Source organism: Rhamphochromis sp. 'chilingali', assembly GCF_963969265.1.
Source record: "Rhamphochromis sp. 'chilingali' genome assembly, chromosome: 6".
Classification (NCBI taxonomy): domain Eukaryota; kingdom Metazoa; phylum Chordata; class Actinopteri; order Cichliformes; family Cichlidae; genus Rhamphochromis; species Rhamphochromis sp. 'chilingali'.
Genome location: NC_137933.1, coordinates 31,400,770 through 31,422,525, shown reverse-complemented (window position 1 = coordinate 31,422,525; position 21,756 = coordinate 31,400,770). Strand labels below are relative to the sequence as shown.

At 39.8% G+C, this 21,756-nt stretch overlaps 1 protein-coding gene across 1 annotated transcript in view; it reads right to left on the bottom strand.

Moving 5' to 3' along the window:
* The window catches only part of unc13c (unc-13 homolog C (C. elegans)), a 117,653-nt gene that overhangs the window by 72,679 nt on the left and 23,218 nt on the right, over nucleotides 1-21,756 (bottom strand). Inside the window, exons 4-10 of the mRNA XM_080885900.1 lie at nucleotides 21,437-21,483; nucleotides 19,965-20,043; nucleotides 17,203-17,274; nucleotides 13,129-13,348; nucleotides 11,363-11,590; nucleotides 7,764-7,905; nucleotides 5,179-5,348 (exon numbers count right to left, since the gene is read on the bottom strand). Coding sequence (XP_080742026.1) covers nucleotides 5,179-5,348; nucleotides 7,764-7,905; nucleotides 11,363-11,590; nucleotides 13,129-13,348; nucleotides 17,203-17,274; nucleotides 19,965-20,043; nucleotides 21,437-21,483 — 958 coding nt within the window. The remainder of the gene's footprint in view (nucleotides 1-5,178; nucleotides 5,349-7,763; nucleotides 7,906-11,362; nucleotides 11,591-13,128; nucleotides 13,349-17,202; nucleotides 17,275-19,964; nucleotides 20,044-21,436; nucleotides 21,484-21,756) is intronic.

Below are 21,756 nucleotides of genomic sequence, written 5' to 3'. Positions count from 1 at the left end.
AGGCAGCAACAAGTTTAATGTTCAGAAACCTAAAGTCTGTATCAGCAGCAGAATGGAACTAAAAATAAATGTTTGTTTCAGTTCTATGAAGCTTTGAGTATTTTGGATCAGTAGCACTGCTGTGTTTGTTGCATCATATTGCTGTAATTGTTTATATGCTTTATATATTCTGAGGTAAGTTGATCTATAGTGTTACATCATATTCTATAAGGATGTTATGTGTTTGTAGACTTTCTGCCCAGTTTGACCCATTTAGCAGACGTCAGCCTGTTTAAAGCTCTGATATCTATTCTGTGTGACTTAAAGCAGTTATGACATGGTCTGATTTTCTCACCCAATAAAGGAATATTTAATACATCAGTCTACTCTTCATTTTATCAGAAACATATATATACTATTATATATTGTACATATATTTATTAGTTTCAGATGTAGCCATTCTTGTATTTTGCTTGTTTACATTATTGTATTTTGCACAACTCTGTTGCTTGTGAAGCTCGCACACAAGAATTTCACTCACATGTGCTGTACCAATGTACCTGCACATGTGATGTGACAATAAAAGTGATTTGATTTGAAACAGCTCACAGCTTGTACATTTTCTTTTTACACATGTATATAAGCATTTGAGCCAAATTTAGTAATGCCAACATACTGAAGGAACAACATTTGTCTCTTATATATGATACACCTATATATGCACTGTCAATATACATTTTGAACCAGCTGCAGATGTCAGAGTAACAACTGACTGACCCCCACATAAAGTGCGTTACAGTAGTCCACAGGGGAAGAAATAAAAGCATGGATCACGGTTTCAAAGTGCTGCCTAGAAAGAAACGATTTCACTCTTGCCAGTCGCCTTAAATGATAAAAATGGACTGGTCCAACTTAAAACCAAGGGCAGTAACAACAGGTTTAAAATAAACCTCCAGGGGTTCCAAATGAAAAGAAGAGGACTCACAGGGGCCACTGGGTCCAAACACCAACAAATCTGTTTTCTTTTCATTCAAATTTAAAAAGTTTAGAGCCAACCAAGCTTTAATGTCATCTAGGCATGTCAAGAGAGGTTTTATTCAGATGCCATCCTTCGGCTTCAGTGGCAAATAAATTTGGCAGTCATTCCTATATACTTGTCTTTGAGTGAAGATTTAAGGTGGTAAGACATGTAAATAACTGCAACTTGAATCTGTACTGAAGCTCAGTATTTGACAAAGAGTTCATGTTCACTGCTGTAATACCTAATAATGACTAATATAATAACCATAATATTGGCCATATTATATTTACATTACCAAAGTGATATGACTTTAGTCTCATGAACAACATTAGCTAATTGTTATTTACTAGCTAATCTTAAATGACTGTTCAGTACAGAAATGAAGCCCAAAAATCATGTTTTACTGTCCTGTGGTCTCAGCCTCAGATACTTATCAAATCACACAAAGCTCTTGTAGAAACAAACAAACAAATGAAAAAAAATATGTTCTCCTTCATTTCTGTCAAAAAAAGTTGTATGACACGTTTCCAGCTGTTAGTATCATAGTTGCTAGGCAACCTGGGAAGAGCAACGGAGACTAGAGCCCATTGTCGTGTCCAAATTCATGGGCTGCATTCTCCTGAGGCCGCATTTGTAGACCGATTACGTCACAGCGACGCGCCGAAGGCTGTCCAAATTCGTAGACCCCTCCGAATGCAGCCGACAAATGCGTGCTCCTTTTTCCGAATTTGAAGGATGGGTCGGGTGTGTCCTTCGTGGCCCACCATATCCCAGAATTCATAGCGCGGCCCAGCCAAGCTCCAGTTTCCGGCTAATGGCGGCCGCTACTAAGTTTTAAAATTACTCTTATTAATCTTTCTGGGTCACAAAATAAACTTTTAACATATTTTCAGGCGAGAAAGTAGCTGTGTAAACATCAAATATCTGCTCGGTTTATCAAGATATCGCATCTTTGCTAAAGTGCTTCGACGTTTTCGGAGACGTCTGCTACCCACCAGCTGGATAGCTAGCCGGGAGCTCGAGGGTTACTGATGCGGCCGAGAATGGCACAACTCCCGGCACATCATTTTCAAATCACCGCGGACTTTCGCTGCTCGGGTTAAACGTTGTCAGCCGGTGATCAGCTGTGATCAGCTGATCACGGGGCCGGGGTTAAAAGAGAGACGCCAGACATCATTCTCTTCGTGTCAGGAGCTCCGAAACTCTGCCGACGTCAGTCTCCGCCTGATTCAGCAACCGTGAGTGATTATCCCTTCAATCCTTTTTCTCTTCCCGGCTCCGCTCGCTCTCTGTCGGTAACGACCGTTCCGAAGCCACGCTTCGTGCACTGATCGTTACTAGAATAACTGCGTGCCTGCTCCAAACCCACCGCTAGCCTTCGCCGCGCTTGGGTCTAGCCAACACGGCACACGGGCACGCCGAATTACTGTGTGTAACCTGCCCGGCCGTGACAAACGTAATATATAAGTCACTTAGACAACCTAAAAATGTTATTGTTGGGCTTTTTTTCAGTGTTTTGTTTGTTCGTGAGTAAATCGGTTTGGCTGAGATTAAAGTTATTAGATTAGATAAAATAAAACTTTATTAATCCCCCGGGTGGGTTCCTCCTTGGTTTTTACACAGCTGACTAAACGTCAAACAGAAAACTGATTAAACAGAAGTGTGAGATGGCCGAGAGTTTACTCCAGTGTCCTGTTATATTTTAGACAGCAAGGAGCAGACGGCTGAGTTTATTAAACTCCACCGAGACAGCGGTGACGCTAATCAGAAGGCTAGACCGTCCAATTTCACGGCCGTTTACTTCCGGCCTACCCGATCTTCTGAGGACCCGGCCCACGTAGACCGCGAAGGCCGGGTCCTCGGGAGAATGTAGCCCATGAATTTGGACACGACCCATGTGTTTGCAACAAACTTGCCGTTTATTTTACAAATCGAGCTCAACACTGCCCCTAGCGTCCTGGAGCACTTCCGTTGTGATTTGGAGTTTGCATGTGTTTTGAATTTTGTACGTGTTTTGGATTTTGCACGTGTTTTGGAGTTTGCACGTGTTTTGAATTTTGTACGTGTTTTGGATTTTGCACGTGTTTTGGATTTTGCATGTGTTTTAGATTTTGCATGTGTTTTGGATTTTGTATGTGTTTTGGAGTTTGCATGTGTTTTGAATTTTGTACGTGTTTTGGATTTTGCACGTGTTTTGGATTTTGTATGTGTTTTGGAGTTTGCACGTGTTTTGAATTTTGTACGTGTTTTGGATTTTGCACGTGTTTTGGATTTTGTGTGTGTTTTGGAGTTTGCATGTGTTTTGAATTTTGTACGTGTTTTGGATTTTGCACGTGTTTTGGATTTTGTATGTGTTTTGGAGTTTGCACGTGTTTTGAATTTTGTACGTGTTTTGGATTTTGCACGTGTTTTGGATTTTGTATGTGTTTTGGAGTTTGCACGTGTTTTGGAGTTTGCACGTGTTTTGAATTTTGTACGTGTTTTGGATTTTGTATGTGTTTTGGAGTTTGTACGTGTTTTGAATTTTGTACGTGTTTTGGATTTTGCATGTGTTTTGGATTTTGTATGTGTTTTGAATTTTGTACGTGTTTTGAATTTTGTACGTGTTTTGGAGTTTGCACGTGTTTTGGATTTTGCACGTGTTTTGGATTTTGCACGTGTTTTGGATTTTGCACGTGTTTTGGAGCTTGTACGTGTCTTGGATTTTGTACGTGTTTTGGATTTTGCATGTGTTTTGGAGTTTGCATGTGTTTTGGATTTTGTATGTGTTGAGGAGTTTGTGCGTGCTATTTGGAATTTGTAAGTGTTTTGGAGTTTATACATGCTTTGTCTCTAGGGGCCACCGTACGCGCCCCCCTGCCATGGCTCTGGTAGCTAATGACGCTGTGGGGGTTCTTTACAGACATTTAACTGGCGCCCCTCTGTGCTCTCATATACAGTTCAACTGTTCTGTATCAAAGCAGTGAAATTTTCCTCTGCAGTCAGTTGCTCAAGAGAGAGACATGTAAAAAATAATAACATCACAAAGGGACAGACACAAACGCAAAGGGACAGACACAAACGCAAAGGACCAGATTGAAGAGGATCTGAAGAGGCTTAGAGAGGAGAGCAGCTGGAGGGGTGGACACCCACTCCAGCAAAGGCCTGTTTAAACATTCATTGTGGACATTTAAAAAGGCATAGAGCAGCAGCAGTGGGAAGGGGTCACTATTACCACAAATTGCTTCCGTTTAGCTCGAGAGGCAAACAAAGACAACACCCGCCAGTCGTAATACCTCAGCAAAAGTGCGATCTTCCATTATGCTGCCATTCAACCTCATGCAACATTGTGAAACCAGTGATATATGAGAGCAGATACAGTGAAAGATAGCGCATGGACAGTAATGGTGGCCACAGCTAAACCACATTATATCTCAAAAGCAGTTATCAGCATCAGCTCCTAAAGCAGCTGCAATGTAACAGGAAAGCGAAGGGGAAAGACATCAAGCGGTTAAATGAGGCTGCATTGCTGTCATACTGTGTGAACTTTGCAAAATGTGCAATAATCATAATAATGATTGCCTGGGAAGCAATATATATATATATATATTTACATATATTTTGGTAACGACTCTACATCCATACCCCTCAAACCTACCCCGCCACCCATCTTAATCCAAAACCCAATTTCAGTCAGGATCACATTAGTCAAAGAAAATTATTATTCCATCTGTAGTAGTTTATATTCTGCACATGGCTCTGTTCTGAGACCTCGCTGCCCTTCAACATGCACACATCGAAAGCCTGAGGCAGAAAGGGCATACCTCCTTGCTTGTCTACGTGTATACAAAAAAAGCCTGAGGCTGGGACAGCAGCAAGAAACCGCTTTCCCTACTAACATACAGAACGGAGCAAGCGTCAAACAAACAAGCCCAACACTGCATTATAAGGAGAAGCTGGGCCAGAGGTTGCAAAGTGACTTGGAAGCAGCAACGGTATGTATGTGCATCCTTTATTTTAATTTTTTAGTTATTTAGTTGGGGTTTTTTTGGTATGGGCTATTGTGTTGGGGCAATATTACCATTTGAAAGTCTAACACTTTGATAAATGAATAAAAGTCAAAACCTGGGCATTGTATTCATGTTGTACATCAGAAAAAGTAATTGATGTCATCACATTTTCACACAATGGTAACGTACCTAGATTGTACCATACATCCATCTCCCCACTGAGAGTGCGAACCTCGATGATGGTCTGGCCCAGGAAATCATCTGACTCGCGCTTGAAATGTTGCTTCACCCGTGATTTGATGTCATCGTCCTCATCCCACACACGCACCTTGATGCGGTCGGTAGCGTTATGACATTCACTGGAAGTTAGAGGTTGATTACGTCAAGTCAAGCAAAAAAAAAAAATATCACAGTAACATAAACACCAATAGTAGCAAAGGCATATTCAGTGACAGCTCATCAGGTTGGGGTATTCAGCAGAGCGGAATGGCAGTCAAATGTACAATTGAAGCATAAATATAAGCTCTAATACACACATACTTGCGAGCCTTTCCTACATGGCATATGGAGAACAATTCTTGCCTAAGAATATTAGGGGTTTTTTTAAAATAATTTTTTTGCTGTGTTTCAATGAGTGTAAATGCCTATCATGTCCATACTTTTGGAGAACGTCTCTCTGCCAGGCAGGAAGATTTACCTCAAGTCACTGCATGACCTTTATTCTGTATCTCTAGTTTTACTTTTCCCCTACTACCTACTAAATTTATCAGAATAAAGCTGAACATTTCACCAGGATCACTGTTAAGCATCATAGCACTGATTATTTCTTTGTGAGTTATAAGTTCCACTGTAAAATATCCATTCCATCCTTGCATATGTGCAGCTGACAGATGCTTCACAATAATGACGCTGCTAAACAGAACATCGTTGACCAAAGCACTTCTGGGGTCAATCTGTTCTCTGGAATTCAAACTGAGAGATTCCATTTTGTTCTAATGACATCTTGGATGTGACGGCCAGAGAGAAAACAGTTCTGCAGTTTTTGGGGATTTTTTTTTTTTAGCTAATCCCTTTCTGGGGAAAGCACTGGCTGCTGCCGCCGCACTAGTCTGGGACTTTGCTCTCTGCCAAGTACACAGTAATGTATCGCTCTATTAATCTACATCCCTGTAGTAATGGGAAAGACCTTTATTACAGCCACAACTGGAGTCTCATCACAGGTGTGGAATTTTGTTTGTGACTAGCTTAAAACACACAAACATTCAGAAAATCTCCAAAGGACACAAGTACAACCATATGCTAAGAAGTTATTATGATTATTATAAGTATATTTAATATCATGACCACTAAGCAGTCCAAAACAGAATCATTAGAAAAAAAAACACTTAATTTTACATGAAAAGAGGAACACATGAGTATTACAGGCAAAGACTGCAAAAAAAAAAAAAACACCGGAAAATTTAGTGTTAGTAGAAATGAAAAATGCCATGCTCTAAGTCAACATGAAAAACCCTCTGTGATCCTTTAACAGTACCCTATCTACAAACAGAGGATTATTAAAGCTAAACTGAAAAGAAAAAAGGAAAAGAAATAAATATGCACTGCTTTGCTGAAGCTTTGTGGACTGGGGCCAAACTTAGGTCAAATTATATGTGCATGTAGTTTTTCTATTAGTTTTAACAGAGACATCTAGAAAGGCTAAATATCTAATTATCTGATTATTAACTGCATAATGAGTATTTACAAATCAGTTTGGGGTGCACTTACTATTATTACTTTTCACTGCAATAATCGTGGGAAGCCTTGTATCTGCACAGCACTAGTGAAAAACTAATGTCATATCCTATGTTTAAGATTTGCAGCTACTAAGTGGAAGAAATCCACTTTCCTTTTTATACTTTAGTTTTTTTCAAGTCTGGTACTCATCTAAATGAAAGATAGTTAATTAAGGTAAAGACGGCAAGCATCCCACAGGGTTTATAAAAGAGCCAGGTGTTTGTAATTTCTAAACTATCGATTTGGGAATAAAGTTTAGGTTCAAAATATTTTCCTGAAAGCTGGTTTAACTTTTCATTACAATTTACTTGGTTTTAGATTAGTGATATATTTTAACAGCTATATGTTTTTGCGTGGACATAATTCGGAATATAAAGTAAACTGAAAGGAAGAGAGGTGACCAAAGCGATGCAATAAGACTACACTTATAACAACAAAATGCATTTTACTTTGACATCCACATCCTCCATCTATCATTATGGAATAATGTCAGACCTACTGGGAAAGCACTTCTTGATTATTGTATTTAAATGATTCAAGTTTAAAAGGTAAAGATCTAATTTCCATCAATTTTCTTAATTTCTTATCCGTTTCAGGATCTAATGGACATGATATGCTATCAGTTGATTTTGGACAGAATAAGAGTTTACTTCAAGTGATGGTTCGAATGCCATCTTTCATGGGCTATGATGGAAACCTGCCTTAACAAAAAGGTTAAACCACCACTCATTTTTTCTGCTTGGGCTTGTCAAGCCAGCTAGCTAGCAGACCTAAGAGAATAGACTATATTCTAGACTATAAGCGAAATGGAGAAAAATGATAATCGCATGCAACTAAAGCAGTAAAGCTTTAATTCATTTCATTGTTGAATCAGCAGGGTTATGACCTGTGTTATTTGCCTTGTTAAGATGTCTTAAGACTTCCCTTGAACAGATCATTCTTAATCTCACCGAGGATTATCTGGTCAGGCAGAGGTCAAATTTATCGAGAGAACTCACAAGTTAAACTTCTCATCCCAGACTGGATTGAGGTTTCCAAAGATGGTCTTCGTCCTGCGTTTGGTCTTGCCCACCTGGACGGTTACATAAGGGTCGCTGGAGCCCGTTTTATCCTTGGCCTGTAAACCCTGCGCACTCATAACTGGAGACAGGAGATAACTGGAAATCAGTGCTGGGTCATTTAAGTACTACAAGCTGTAAATATGACATCGTTTTGAATGTTTGACTTCTCTGGCCTAAATAGTACTGCTTCAATATGCCCTCTAAAGCAGCATTGTATTTAGCATGGTGTGTTTCTAAAACAATTTTTTAAGTTATCACTCAAATTAAGCATATTTAATATGTCATTCTTTTAGGCGCTGAGAACCTGCTTCAGAGTGTGCCCGAGAAGCTGCACGTTTCTCACATCCCAACTAAAGAAATTGCTTGTTTTGCCACACTCAGCTTGCAATAGCCAATGCAACAAAGCAGCTCTCTGGCTCCTTGACAACAACCCTTATTCATTGTTTTTTGTATGTGTTGTCTATGGATTATCCCTTCCTACATCTAGGCTATATGAGGTTTCCACCTCTGTGTTTATGCCCACTGCTGGGTTTCAGAGAAAACTCATTGATTCTGAATCTTACTTCCACACACAGAGGAAGGTGCAGAGGAGAGACAGTAGTATTTCACCGTGCCATGAAAGGGAAAAAGGACACTGCAGCATTAAATATGCATAAGTGACAGTCTAAATAATTCAGGGTACATATATATCCTTCAGCTCAATGCTGACATGAGCTGGTAGGCAGGATAGAAGAGGTTTGGGGAGTCACAGCCTGCATGCTTGCTTTGGGGGTACTCAGAATTCAGGGCATCTTGTAGTAAAGAAGAGGTCTGAGAAACTGACATATGCTTAAAGGGTCACATGTATGCTTAAGATAAAGCATTTGTTAAAATTACCCAATGGCAAGTAAACCCACTGCCCTCACACCTTTTTATATAAGAATTCAAGCCCAGACATGACATGCTGCTGCTATAAAACATTTTTTACATCATAAGCAGCGTTTTAAATTCGCCACTCGCCGTGTTACTTCTGTATATTTCACAAACAATAACAAATGGACCGCAAATCCCTCTGATGAAAGATTGCCATAAAAGAGTGTCACTACCCTCATCTGAACACTTCTAATATCTTAGCTCTGTCTGTGAAAGCCAGCTTTTTATTTCTTGCTACTTCCCTCTGTTAAACAGAATAAACCAGAGGCAAATTAGGTGTTTCGCAGAATTTTATCCCACAACAAAATCTGTTTATAAAACTTAAATTCTATTGAATCCTGTCTGTAAATCCCATGCGGCTGTCTGGGTTAAAATTTTCTCAAGTATACACAAAAACTAATTTAAACCTAGTCTGCATTTCTGTTTTTTATGCACACTCCTGTTTAACAGTAAACATGAGAAATTACTCTGAGAATTGTTACATTTCATGAGAATTTGATGATCTCAGAAACCAATTAATTGTTGTGAAGCTCTTCAACAGAGAAATAAGATTCCCATGCTGCATGCTTGACTAACACTGTAGCATAAAATGCTGTGTTTTTAGTATGAGGAACCGATACTGAACAGAGGAGTCTGGTTGCATATCTGCTTCATAAGAAACATCATCTCAAAACAACATTGCTATGAAATAATATAAAAAATATAGATAAAGAAGGATAACTTGTTTGAAAGAGGGTGCTTCAGATTTTCAAATGTAAAATTAGTTTATGGGTGACAAAGGTTCAAATTTACTGTGCACATTCAACAAACACAGAACACCCCATGCTCACTGTCTGTGCTGCACAGTTAATCCCAGTCTGTTTTTATCTAATGACTGATAGAGTAAATAAATAAAAACATATTGCTTACATTCTAAAATGGAGTATTCAATAATTCCCCCAGAAAATCAACTGAGGTAACCATGGGTCTTTGTCACGTCTCTTTCACTCTTATTTTTTCTCCTTTTCTGCTCTCCCAGTCCTCTGCCTGTTTTTCCCTACATCTCCATTTGTCACCTCACCTTCTCTGTTGCTATTTCTCTCTGCTGTATTGACACTGTGAGAAATGCAAGATGGGCAATAAATGAGCTGGACCTGGCACAGTGGCCTCAGAGATGGATCGCTGTCCGCGGCCACATTACAAATATAACTTTCTGACCTTCTTTCAGAAGCCAGTTAACATACATGGGAGAAATGTTTAATCCCAGAAATTAGATGCATGTCCCAGATTCACTCTGCAAAACGATATAAACCATAACATGGTCATCTAGAACTACCTTCAGAGAAGATAAATATTTTAACAGCAGATCTTTATATTTCATGCCTATGGCTTTATTGATTTTATTTTTTTATGTGTGTGCGTGTTGCAGGACAGACCATATAAACAACAGAACACAGCTGAGGTTTTACAATCAGAGGCAAAGACACCCATAATTAAATATGAACAAAAAAAATGTTTAGTTCAGCTGGTTAGTTTTGTTTAACAAAAGAAACAAAAAACAGGAAGTTAGGTAAGAAAAAATATAACTAGATCATATTACGTTTGCATTTAGGGCACCAAAAGGGAGAAACTGTTCCATCTGACACACCTAACTACTATGTAACCTGTGGAACTGATAATCCACCCGCGAGCCCAGATCCTCCATCCCCTACACCTTACCCCATCACCTCAGCAGAATAAATGTTTTTCATCTGAATATGTAGTAAAATGCTGTCAAATGGCACTCCGAGGCAAGACGTTTTTGACTGGCATATCTGAGAAAGCTTGAGGTGCTGCTTTTGGGGGTCTCATTTTCAAAGTATATTCTGCAAAGTTGTGTCAGTATAGCTGTAAAAGCGATTACCATGGTCGTGAAAAAGACATAAAGCTCTCTTTCAGTTGCAGAAATTACTGTTCAACTGTAATAATAAGTCATTATAGCCTCTTTATTACAACATCTCTGATGCTTTGTACTTAATGCGCCATCATTTAACATTTGGGAAGCATCATGGCAAACCTGATAACTTTTTCTTGTTTTTATCAGCACTAGATACAAAAATCAAGCATTATCAAAAATACATAGCTTCCTTCCGTGTTACACAAATCAATTAGACAGTGGATGATTGCAAGAATTCTTTCACAGTCATCTAGAAGATGACCGGAAAAATTATTTATTATATTATCTCCAGTAATAACTCTCATGGTATTAAAAGCAAATTATCTCTCCTCAAACTACTAGATCAATTTCTTTCTCTTTCTCACACATTTATTCATCTACAATTTCTCTGCAGATGAATAAATATGTGTTTCTGCTTGTGGTCTGGTGTCAGAGAGATTATTAATGAGGTGAAACTCGTTAATATAACATTGCTTGTCATTTGACAAGGCCTCTGACAGTTTTTTTGAATTGCTTTTTGAGTCAAGGGTCACTCATAGCAGATATTACTGACTGAGAAGCAATTATCAGTCATCTGCTAACTGATGACTAATGTGTAAATGAGAGAGAAATAAAAAAAAAAATCCATATCATTGCTGGTATGCTATGACCCATTTTTGACATTTTCGTGGACGATGAACTTTCTGGTATAATGAGAAATTGGGCTAACCTGTTATGCTGATTTTGGCTGACCACTTAGAGGTCCCTTCCAACACAGCCTGCTTGGCTGTTTTCAGATGGCTGCTGAAGTCCTCTTTGGAGATATGGAACATCTCCTGGATCACTTCAAATACTTCAGGGCAGTTCTTCTCCCTTATCTTCATGCGTTCCTTCATAGCCATGATGATATTCTGGGTTTTATCTTCTGCCCCATGCTTGGAGCTCTTCTCCACTGCCCCTAAAAAAAAAAACTAAGTAGTTTGCATACTCTATGTATAAATATTGAGCACTAGGCTTGCTACAGTCACACTACGGAAAACAATGGTTGGAGTCTGTGGCATGGGCAGTCGGTCGCCATCTGCAAAGCCGTTTTGGTACGTCAAAATGTTAGAATGGTAATACGATACAGTCGGTCTGCCCTCAGTTTGCAATTGAATTGGGTCAAGTTAGCAATTATATGCTATCTGCTTATGATAAGATGGCAATTAACTGCAGTAAATGAGCAAAAATTGCAATTTTTTTGCCATCTACAGCCACAAAGTTGAGCCAAATCCCTTACTGCAAAGATCCATGTCACGGACGAGTTTCATTCATTGGCTCAGATTGATTGCAATGTGTTGGCAATATATCAGTGTTTAGAAATTAGACTGCAATTATTTACATTCAGTCTGAGCCCACTTGTTGGGAGACAGGCTACCTCCCACAAGACAACTTGCGCAATCACACTGCAAAAGTGATTGATAGCTGGTCGCACAGCAACTTGCAATCAATTGCTGAATATGAAAAAACTCAATGCAATTGCTGGGCAACCATCAGTTTTTCTCTAGTTGCAAAGATGCTGCTGTCCTATTTTTACTCTAGTGTGACCGAGCCATTAGCATCTTCTCTAAAATCAGCACCTCTAAGTGTGCATGAAGAGTAAAGTTTGCACATTTGATTCTGAGCATTTATGGCAAAGCCAAATCAGTAATTTATGTAATAATGATGGAGTGTGTGTGCGTGCGTGTGCACGTGTGTGTGTATTATTTTTATGTGTCTGCAGGACAAAAGAGGAAGTTGTACCGGTTAATTTTCTATATCTGATCCCAGTATCACACTGCATATCAGCAGCGCATTCATGTGCAGATGAATGTGATAAAGATGAATCATATAAAACTATGAACTATAAAACACTGTTATGCTAGTATGAACGTGTTATAAAACATTGAGTTTTGTAACAGGCAGGGTGTCGCTAATCCACTTAGAGTGAGTGAGGATTGCCGTGCGGATCATCCTGGAGCTTCCATGTCGCATTGTTCAAATTAGTCTACACGGTCACAACAGGGCTGTTGCTGATTGAAAAACCTGACTGGAGATCGTAATGAGTGCCAGTGACTGACAGAGCACTGTAAATGTGCCATGTAGCTATGAGTACAAGGACATATGTAACATGCATTTAACAAACCATTTTAACACCATTCACTAATACTTTAGGCTCTCAGCTTACTGGTGATATTTAGAAAACTGGGGAGAGAAAATAATTACACCAAAAATAATGTGTGCACTGACCAGATTTTCAGAAGAAATATGTTTCTGGCTGCTGCACACTGTAGTAATTAATCTACTCCTTGTTTATTAGCCAAAAAACATTTGAATCATGTTAATTATGAATGATAAATCAACAAACACCCATGAGCAAGTATACTAAAAATGCCAAGATATGTTGCATTAATGAATTATTGAATGTAAAATATAAAGCAGCTTAGTGTCAGTATATAAATGAAGGTACTTCCTTACTTTGTAAACAATCTGCATTGAGCAGGTCCTGGCACTTCTCATGGCATTTAACCCCACACTCAGAGCAGCGCATCCCCTGCCGGGCGATGCCCCACAGCAGACCCTCACACTCATGGCAGTAGGTGGGTGCAGTTGCTGTCCACACCTCGAAATTATGGGGTGTTGTGGATGAAATTGGGTAGATCAGTGCCTGCAAGGTTTTCTTGAAGACATGTAGTTTCTGAAAGAAAGAACAAAAGAAAGAAAGAAGGGGAATTTTTAAAAATATGAGAAATAATAAAGGTATAAAGACAATGACGGAAAAGATGCGGGGGCTGAGTGGATCGAAAGAGATGCTGCTGCTGTTGTTAAACTCTCGTGGCACTATAGGCCTGAGAAAATGAGATTTCATAACAACTTCAAAAGTTAATAAAAACAAGTTTGTACTCAAATTGCTTTTCAGGTGTTCCCTACAACTTTAGATCAGTACTAAAGGAAGAGTAATACTTTTGCAACTGCTGTGGGAATGCAACCGTCTGAAATTAGAAAAACGTCTGAGTAAACTAAGGTGCATTCAAGGCTGGGTGAAATTTACAACACGTGTCTGCGTTAATCTTGGCAATTACATAACTTGACTAAAAAGCACTCTCATTTGGTACTGCAGCAATTTTTTTGTTTCTTTTTTCTTGGACAAAGTTCCTTCCCTTTGTCAGCTATAATAAATCAGTCTTAGATCTCATTAAGCTTAAATTAACAGCATCCTTAGCCCACAGGCCTTGTTTCCATTGAGTTTTCTCCTGGCTAAAGTGTTTCTAAACCAAATACTAAATTCTACAAGACACCTGCCTGGACTGATTGGTGTGTAACAGAAGCCTCTTCAAATCGAATGCTTTACTGCAGCAGCCTTGCTATGCACAAGGACTAGAAAACTAGCAAGGCCTTGCCAATTTTTGAAGGCAGAATCAATGAATGCTGTAAATAAGGTTCTTAAAAGTGAGCATTATCCAGATTGAGAGGGAGAGAGAGAGAGAGACAGAGAAAGAGAGGGAACGAGAGAGAGAGAAAGAGTATGAGATGTATTGCAGTTAAATAAATCTTCAAGAGGTACTTGTTCACCACCTCTACTGCGCTCCACTCCTCACCCCTTCTTCTCCACCCCTCCCACTGCTGTCAGCCTCCAGTGTGTTGACAATGTGCTTTAACACCTGAATGGTAGCTCTGCACTTTACCGAGACTGCTGCACTGCCTGCTGACACACATTCAGCCGGAAACACACACACACACACTTGCTGAGATGATTAAATGACACCAGATGACAGGACAACACGGTTATCTAACATTGTGAAACTTTGCTGATACAACACAGAGGCTGCTGAACCCTGGAGGACCTCTAATGAAACATAGTTGGAGACAGAGAGATTTCCCTTTTAATCTGAGGATGATGAGATGAAGCAGATGTCTGAGATTTATCCACGACCTACGCACAGCCTCCACTATGGCCACACCCAGAAGGCTGCTCTTCGCTAAATTTAATACTGAACTGCCTAATACTGGCAGAGCCCGCAGGATATGAGTGAATCAAAATTTCTTTCAGAGACATCTCACTAACGGTTTTTCTCAGTGAACCCACTTAGCTGGCAAATAATTGATTTATTTTTCTAATTTAACCACAGAGCAAATGCTTTGAGTCGCAGTGAAAATGTGCAAAACTCAGTTTGTCTGTTTCTTTGGCCATTACACAAGTAATATTTTATTACTGGTTCCACTATCACTCTCTGTTCCTTCCTCTGCCACACATCACACAGTGCAGCAGATGTGAGCAGAGTGTTGCATGTGTGAGTCCCAAGTGTTAAACTGTGAGGTAACCCTGGTGATTTTGTGCAAGACTCTACTGGATTGATTGGCAGCCTGTGTCTGTGCCTGAGAGCAACATGACAGAGAGGAATCTAATCTCAGCTCCTCCTTTCACCCCTCCTTTTCAATTTCACCACCTATTGTCCTTGTCAACCACTTCATTGACACAGCCATCCTGCTCATGCTGTTTCAGCCTTCTACATCGCTAATCTCTTGCACTAACCAGTCTATTGTCTCCCCTCTGACAAGGCTTTTTATTTTTTTTAAGCGCAAATACATTTTAGACAATTGCAAGCATTTTGAAGTTTATGTCGGGCTAGATTTGAAAAACTGCATAAAATCATTTGGATCAAAATCACAAGCAAGCATTTTAAAATCAATAGAGCATATTTTGCTGCTAACGACCTCCCGGATTATATCTGAACTGACTTAAGCAACACATCACATCTCATTTCCAGGTACTCTTTGAAACGTGTCAGATCGTAGCTTCCTTCCTCCTTTGTAAAAGTCCCTGCCTTGTCTCAGCAGGTAAGCATGGCCTCACTTTATGTTGACAGTCACCGTTAAAAGGCTTGAGTGCTGCGATCACATGCAGCTCAGAACATTGAGCGGACACGCAGGCAGTTAGCCGGCCCACACATAATGTTTCTTTCTGCTCTAAAAAGCAGATGCATGGGAAACACGACACAGAAAGAGACAGCATAGGGAGATAGGGAAGTCTATATGTTCTTAAAATAAAATGAGTCACAAAAAATTGCATTGTATTAAAAACAAAACAAAACTGGAAGGCGTAGTCCAGAGAAACAATGAGAGGATGGAAGAAGTAAGCACTATGAGTAGAGTGAAACATTTCTCCAGGGAAGGCAGTTTGTTCACCACGGCTGCCTGCGCAGTGACATCACAGCCCCAGGGTCAAAATGACAAATCCCTTTTTGCCCTGATCTTCTCTCATTCTCTCTTAATTCCTGTCAATTTCTCACCCTTCCTTTACTAGTCCATTCTCCTCACTTAAATAGCATATGGTTGTTTACTGAGTGCTCTCAGAGTTTTCACAGGGAAGCACTCTCCTGGACTTAATGCAGCAGATAAAACTCTGACATCTGCTCGTCCTACTTTCTAAGACCACACAATCTACAGCTCTGCTCAGAAGTCAGCTCCCCCTGACCAATATTAAGACCAGTTTGCTCCTAATCAGCATACAGCTCTTCGAACCCCTAAAGTCTTCACACCACAGCACAAAGTTATTCAAGAATCAGCTCTCTGTACACCAATTAGGATGCTGCATCATTCACATCATTTCTCCTTCATCTAGGTCATGAGTTGTTCATCCCTAAAGCTCCTTTAAAACGATCCATGGTTATTAGTAAGCAATCAAGACCCCTGTCACCATAGGGAAACTGGCCATGTGGACCAAGAGGAACAAGTCAAGCGTGTGAAACTTATGAGCGACACAAGCATGTGCACAATCAGTGTGCACGAACTGAGAGCTGCATTTAGGACCTTTTGAAAAGATTAAATCTTTGAGCAATATGTATACAGAGCGCATTTGAATCCAGTAATCTTGTAGGCTTAGGCATCCCCTTGTTGCACATCAACGGATGTGAAATTGTCTGCTTGTTTGTCTTGCTGAGAAGCTGCTTTCTCCTGCTGTTTGCCTCCTGTTACGCTGTCTTCCCTCTGGGAGGGAAGAATTGCAATCCATTAATGCAGAGAGAGCTTTAGAGGTCACAAAAGTGTCTCACACCATCAACTGAGACATTTTGCCCTTTCTTTAGATCTCAGTCATCCTCAATATGCAGTGCTCATTATTAATAGTCAAAATAAAATAGTAGGACCACTGCTTAATTTCTGAACTTGGCCACATAGTAGCTGGTCACAAAGACCAATTCTTTAAACTAAAGCTGTCTATTTGTAGACAGACAGACCAGCACGCAGACAGATCACAGTATGCTATATCTACATGTAAGAAGTAAAGTGGCCTAGTAATGTAATCCTCACATTTTGGAACTCCGTGTTCCTGCCAACATGACCCAGCACCCTGAAGTACAATGGCTGCAGCACACAGCACAGCTCTAAAAGTTTCTAAGCATTTCAGTACCAGACTTTCGAAATACAGCCCCCCCCAAAATAGTCATGAGGTGGATCTAGCACCCTTTGTCCCTGTAAAGCCTTCCATGTTCCATTAATAGTACATAATAGCCACACATCGCAATAACCACATAATGACTTCCATGTACTCACCAGTTCCTCGTTATTCAGGGTGGACCTGTTCACCAGAGCGAACGAGATGCCTGCCTTTCGAGCAGTTAGGGTCTGATGGAAGAAGAGGACAATAAAAAAGAGATGAATTCACCAACCCATTTTACCTATCCGGACTTTTATGCTGTATTTTGGGGGGATTTAGACACAGCTTTAAACTATGTGTTAAGGAGTAGAAATATTTAATTAAATGTAGAACAGATTGACTACCACACGCAGATTTACTTTAGTAGTTTAATTGAACATTTGAAAGAATTTTTTTAAACAGAGAATATTACTTTAGCACAGGGGGAAAAGAAAGCAAGCTTACCAAAGCCTGTAATATCCAAGAGATCATGAATAAAGAATGAAAGAAAAAATGAGAGAAACTGAATTAGACAAAGAGTAGGAGGGGGAACACTGAAAGCATAAACAGCAGAGGAATTGAATTTCTAATCCACAGTGAGAGCATAGGTGCTTCAACTGCCATGCAGGACTGCTGCTTAGGGCACAGAGCTCTAGAAAGATTCAACTATTTATCAAGAGAGATTAAACAGCGGTTGCATGATTCTTTATCCATTCATGCACTAGAAGTAACTAAACTGCAGTCATGCTTGACATTTATATTCAGTTTTCTGTTGGATGAAGCTTTGATCATATTTTCTGCTGTCTGCTCTGCACATTAGTTTGACACAAACAGAGAAACACATGGCACACACATACACACACACACACACACACACACTCACGTATGAGCTGTACTGCACAACACCGACTCACACTCAGGCACACGCACGCACACATCTGCCCAGACAGTCACAAACTTATGTGAACAAAAACCAATACACACCCACACAAGGCACTCTCACAAACACTGACATGTAACACACATACATTCACACTAATACACACATTTACTTAAATTAGCTGTCATAGTAATATCCACTGAGTTTGGGTGAGCAGAGACTGATAAACATTTATCCCATACTGAGGAAAATTACATAACAGAGGAATGCAGACATGGACAGCTGACAATATTGGATCAGTCTTTACCACGACCCTCTTGTCTGCACAGCCCAGCTATGGTAAAGATCCATGGAAGCCATGGAGAATGTAGGAAGGAACGTGACCTCTACATGAACCGTGAGTGTTGATGTAAGTTTATCAACATGCACCAGCACTGGTGAGGTTGCTGCGGGCAATACAAGAGGACCCTGTGACCAGATGTTGTCTATTCAGCTACAATATAGCATTCAGTGCTTTGTGAATCAATCTTCAACTTTTGATATTGTTGTTGGGTTTTTTGTTTTTTTTTTGCATCCCGCCATAATGTGGGGGAACTTTGCTGTCCGTTCCAATCAAACGCTGTTGCTGCCCTGAAGCAATCGCACAGCAAATGGGGGACATCGACAAAGGAGAGGCAATGAAAGGGGACCAATTAGTTTGCTGACTACTGACTTCATCCCATGTGTAAAAGGCTTGCTCAGTGTCACTTTTACATGATTTAAAAGCCTCACACAGTTAAATCAGAAGTCAATGAAGTCTCTCGGATATATTTTTGGGCTGAGTTGTCAACATTTCAAGTTAAATACAATTTTTCAACACCTGCCGAGCAACAGAAAAAGCAAGAAAAATGGCGAACATCGGCGAGGCTGAAATCTGACAACTCACTGAAAAATATTACCCATAGCTGTTATGGGTCTTTGTAGGAATGGCAAATATACACCAAAATTCAGAAGAAAATTTAAAAAACGACAACCCATACTTACCAAGACATTGTTGGTTATTAATTTCATGAGAGATATGGACAAATACAGCATCAACTTATGTTGTTCACCGTGATATAAACATTCATCAGCATCTATGTGCATGACATCAAATTGCATTATCATTTACACAAAACTCATTTTGTAATATTTCAAAATAAAACCAATCAAGGAAGGGCATTCGACTTAACGAGTATACCAAGCAGTTTGTTTAAAGATCTGATTTGTGTTAATATTTGTTTGGCTTTGGCTAAAAAACATGAAGAGGACACAAAAACACATACAAGACAGACATAGTGTGCAGTACATAGTGGACAAACAATTATAGACACACATGAATACTACTGGCATCACAACAGACTGTTGTCTTTCAGACAGACTAACCATGTGGCACAGTGCTAAAGTGGACTTGTTTGCAACATGCCGCTCTGCGGGATATCTTATGACACATTATGTTGCAATAAAAGCAAATGGCGGAGCATCATAGTGATGCAATGTCTTAAACACTCTCTCAAGGCTAATTAATTAAGCGACAGCGTTATGGCTAAGGTTAGATTTTAAATACCCACAAGGCACTGCTCTAACAGAATAGCCAGAGATTTAGGTGTTTGCTTTTATTACCCATCACCTTTTTATTGGCTTAATTTTGCCACAGTGAATGTCTATGTGACACCTAAATTTATTTCGAATAAAATGTCTGTATAGTCGGCTCATTTTTAATTACAACAATCATAAGCTATAAGAACTTAAAATGCAAACCTGACACAGTCAGATTTTAATGACAAATTCTTGGAGGTTGTTATATACAGGATAGTACAGGACAATGATGAGAAACAAACAGTGCCACTTTGAAACACTGTAACAGTATTTTTGTCTACTACAGGGGACCCCCTGCTCATACTTACACTGAGAATGATTCCACTACCGTGTTAAAACATGGGGTCACTTAGATAGATTTGACATAAATCACACATAACCTTGTTGAGGCAGATGACTCACCAGGTCTCGGACAAGAGGCACTGTCCTCTTGCGACGTAAATCTGGCATGCTGTCAATACCATAAAGAATACTGCCAGCCCTGGAGAAGCAGACAGATTTAAGGTGTATTAATATCATAATAATGCCATGCTGTGGGAGACATTACTACAGGGAAAGGGGGGCCTTGATTTACACAACTGTCAAACCCCATGGATCATGCCTCCTTCTGAACCTGTCTTACCCCCTTCCACTTTGCTTGTTGTGAACAAACACTAGTAATAGAAATAATCCCTCTAACCCCCTGCTGTACCCATAACCTCCACTTCTTCCATGTTATCTATTTTTTTCTAAGACATACCAGGGGTGATGGCTATTACTGACACATATTATACTTGTTATTATTTATATTATATACAATTAATACATGTTGAGTCTGAAACTCAACTTGTACTCAATAAAACTCAAATTTTGAGGGCCCAGTGCAGAAAAAAAATTATGCAAATTTTCTCTGCACCTCAAAAAACATGAACTTTAATATCAATTTGTGTCATGTTTAAACACTTCAGCTCCAGTTATCTGGCTCTCTCTATTTTTCAATTCCCTTGTGCTCACTACTTCCCCACATGTCTTACTCCAATCCCACGAGGCTCTCAGTGGCATCACCTCAACTGTCACTCAAAGACTCCACAATGACCTCAACCTAACATCGAGGCCCCAATGCCTCCATACAGATAAAGCTCCTCAAGCTTCTCTGTCAGCCCTCTCGACGACATCAGTGATTTGACCCTGAAGATACACAGCATGACAAACTGCACAGTCCTTTTCCTCATCCAGGAGACCTGAGCTTCCCCTCTCTTAATGCTTGGTGTATCCTGCTGTTACACTGCATTGTCTACACTGTCATGATATGCAGTGGGGTAAACTGAGGCTACGTTTGACAGTTTATCACATATATCTAAACAGTTGGGTTCATACGCTTGCATGGACACTCGCATTACTTAACAGGAAGTTAATCAAATACGTGACATATATAAATAGTGTGAAGTCATCCTCCTTCTAGCAATCCTGACAGGCCTGTAGGTTTATCTAAATGAAAATTCATTTTCATGGTCACAATGAAAAAAAAAAAGCATGTATGGACTGAGGAGTCAAATCTAATTTAAAAAACATGTTTAAAAAGGCTTTGATACTACATAATGTTGTTTCCACTGGAAGTTGCGCTTGTATCACCATCTTTGGTGTTGTTGAATATTCCTATAGATTTCATTCAGGATTCATTGAGTGGCATGTTTGCCTTTTAATGGCTGCATTATCCCCCTATGGTATTTGACCAAATAGCAAGCGTGGTAGTTTAATTGGGGCTGTATGCCAGCAAAGCAGCATGCCTGTAGCCTTTCAGCTACAGGTGAGTGAGCATGAGGGTACAAACAGCACAGCAGCTCCAATTTGAGTAATTGTGAACCAATCAGATCAGTACGTGAGCTACCACTCACCCCCCGGTCTGCAAGCCGAGCACTTTGGGATCCAAAAGACTGCGAGGCTTCAGAGAGAAGAAACACATAGTGTAAAACAAGAACTACAAAGAAGAAAGCACTCAAACACGCACAAGGAAAATGGGAGACAATTTAGATAGAAGAAATAAACACTATAATAACAAGAACGTGGGAAAATAGGTACAATAGGAGGGCAATTCAGGACAAGATAAATGATAGGAGCAGAATAATACCGCACAGGGAGAAGAGAGGAAAGCACCACAGGCAAAAGACAAAATAATTCCACATCAGTGTAGTTTGTGAGTTTTGCCGCTCTCTGC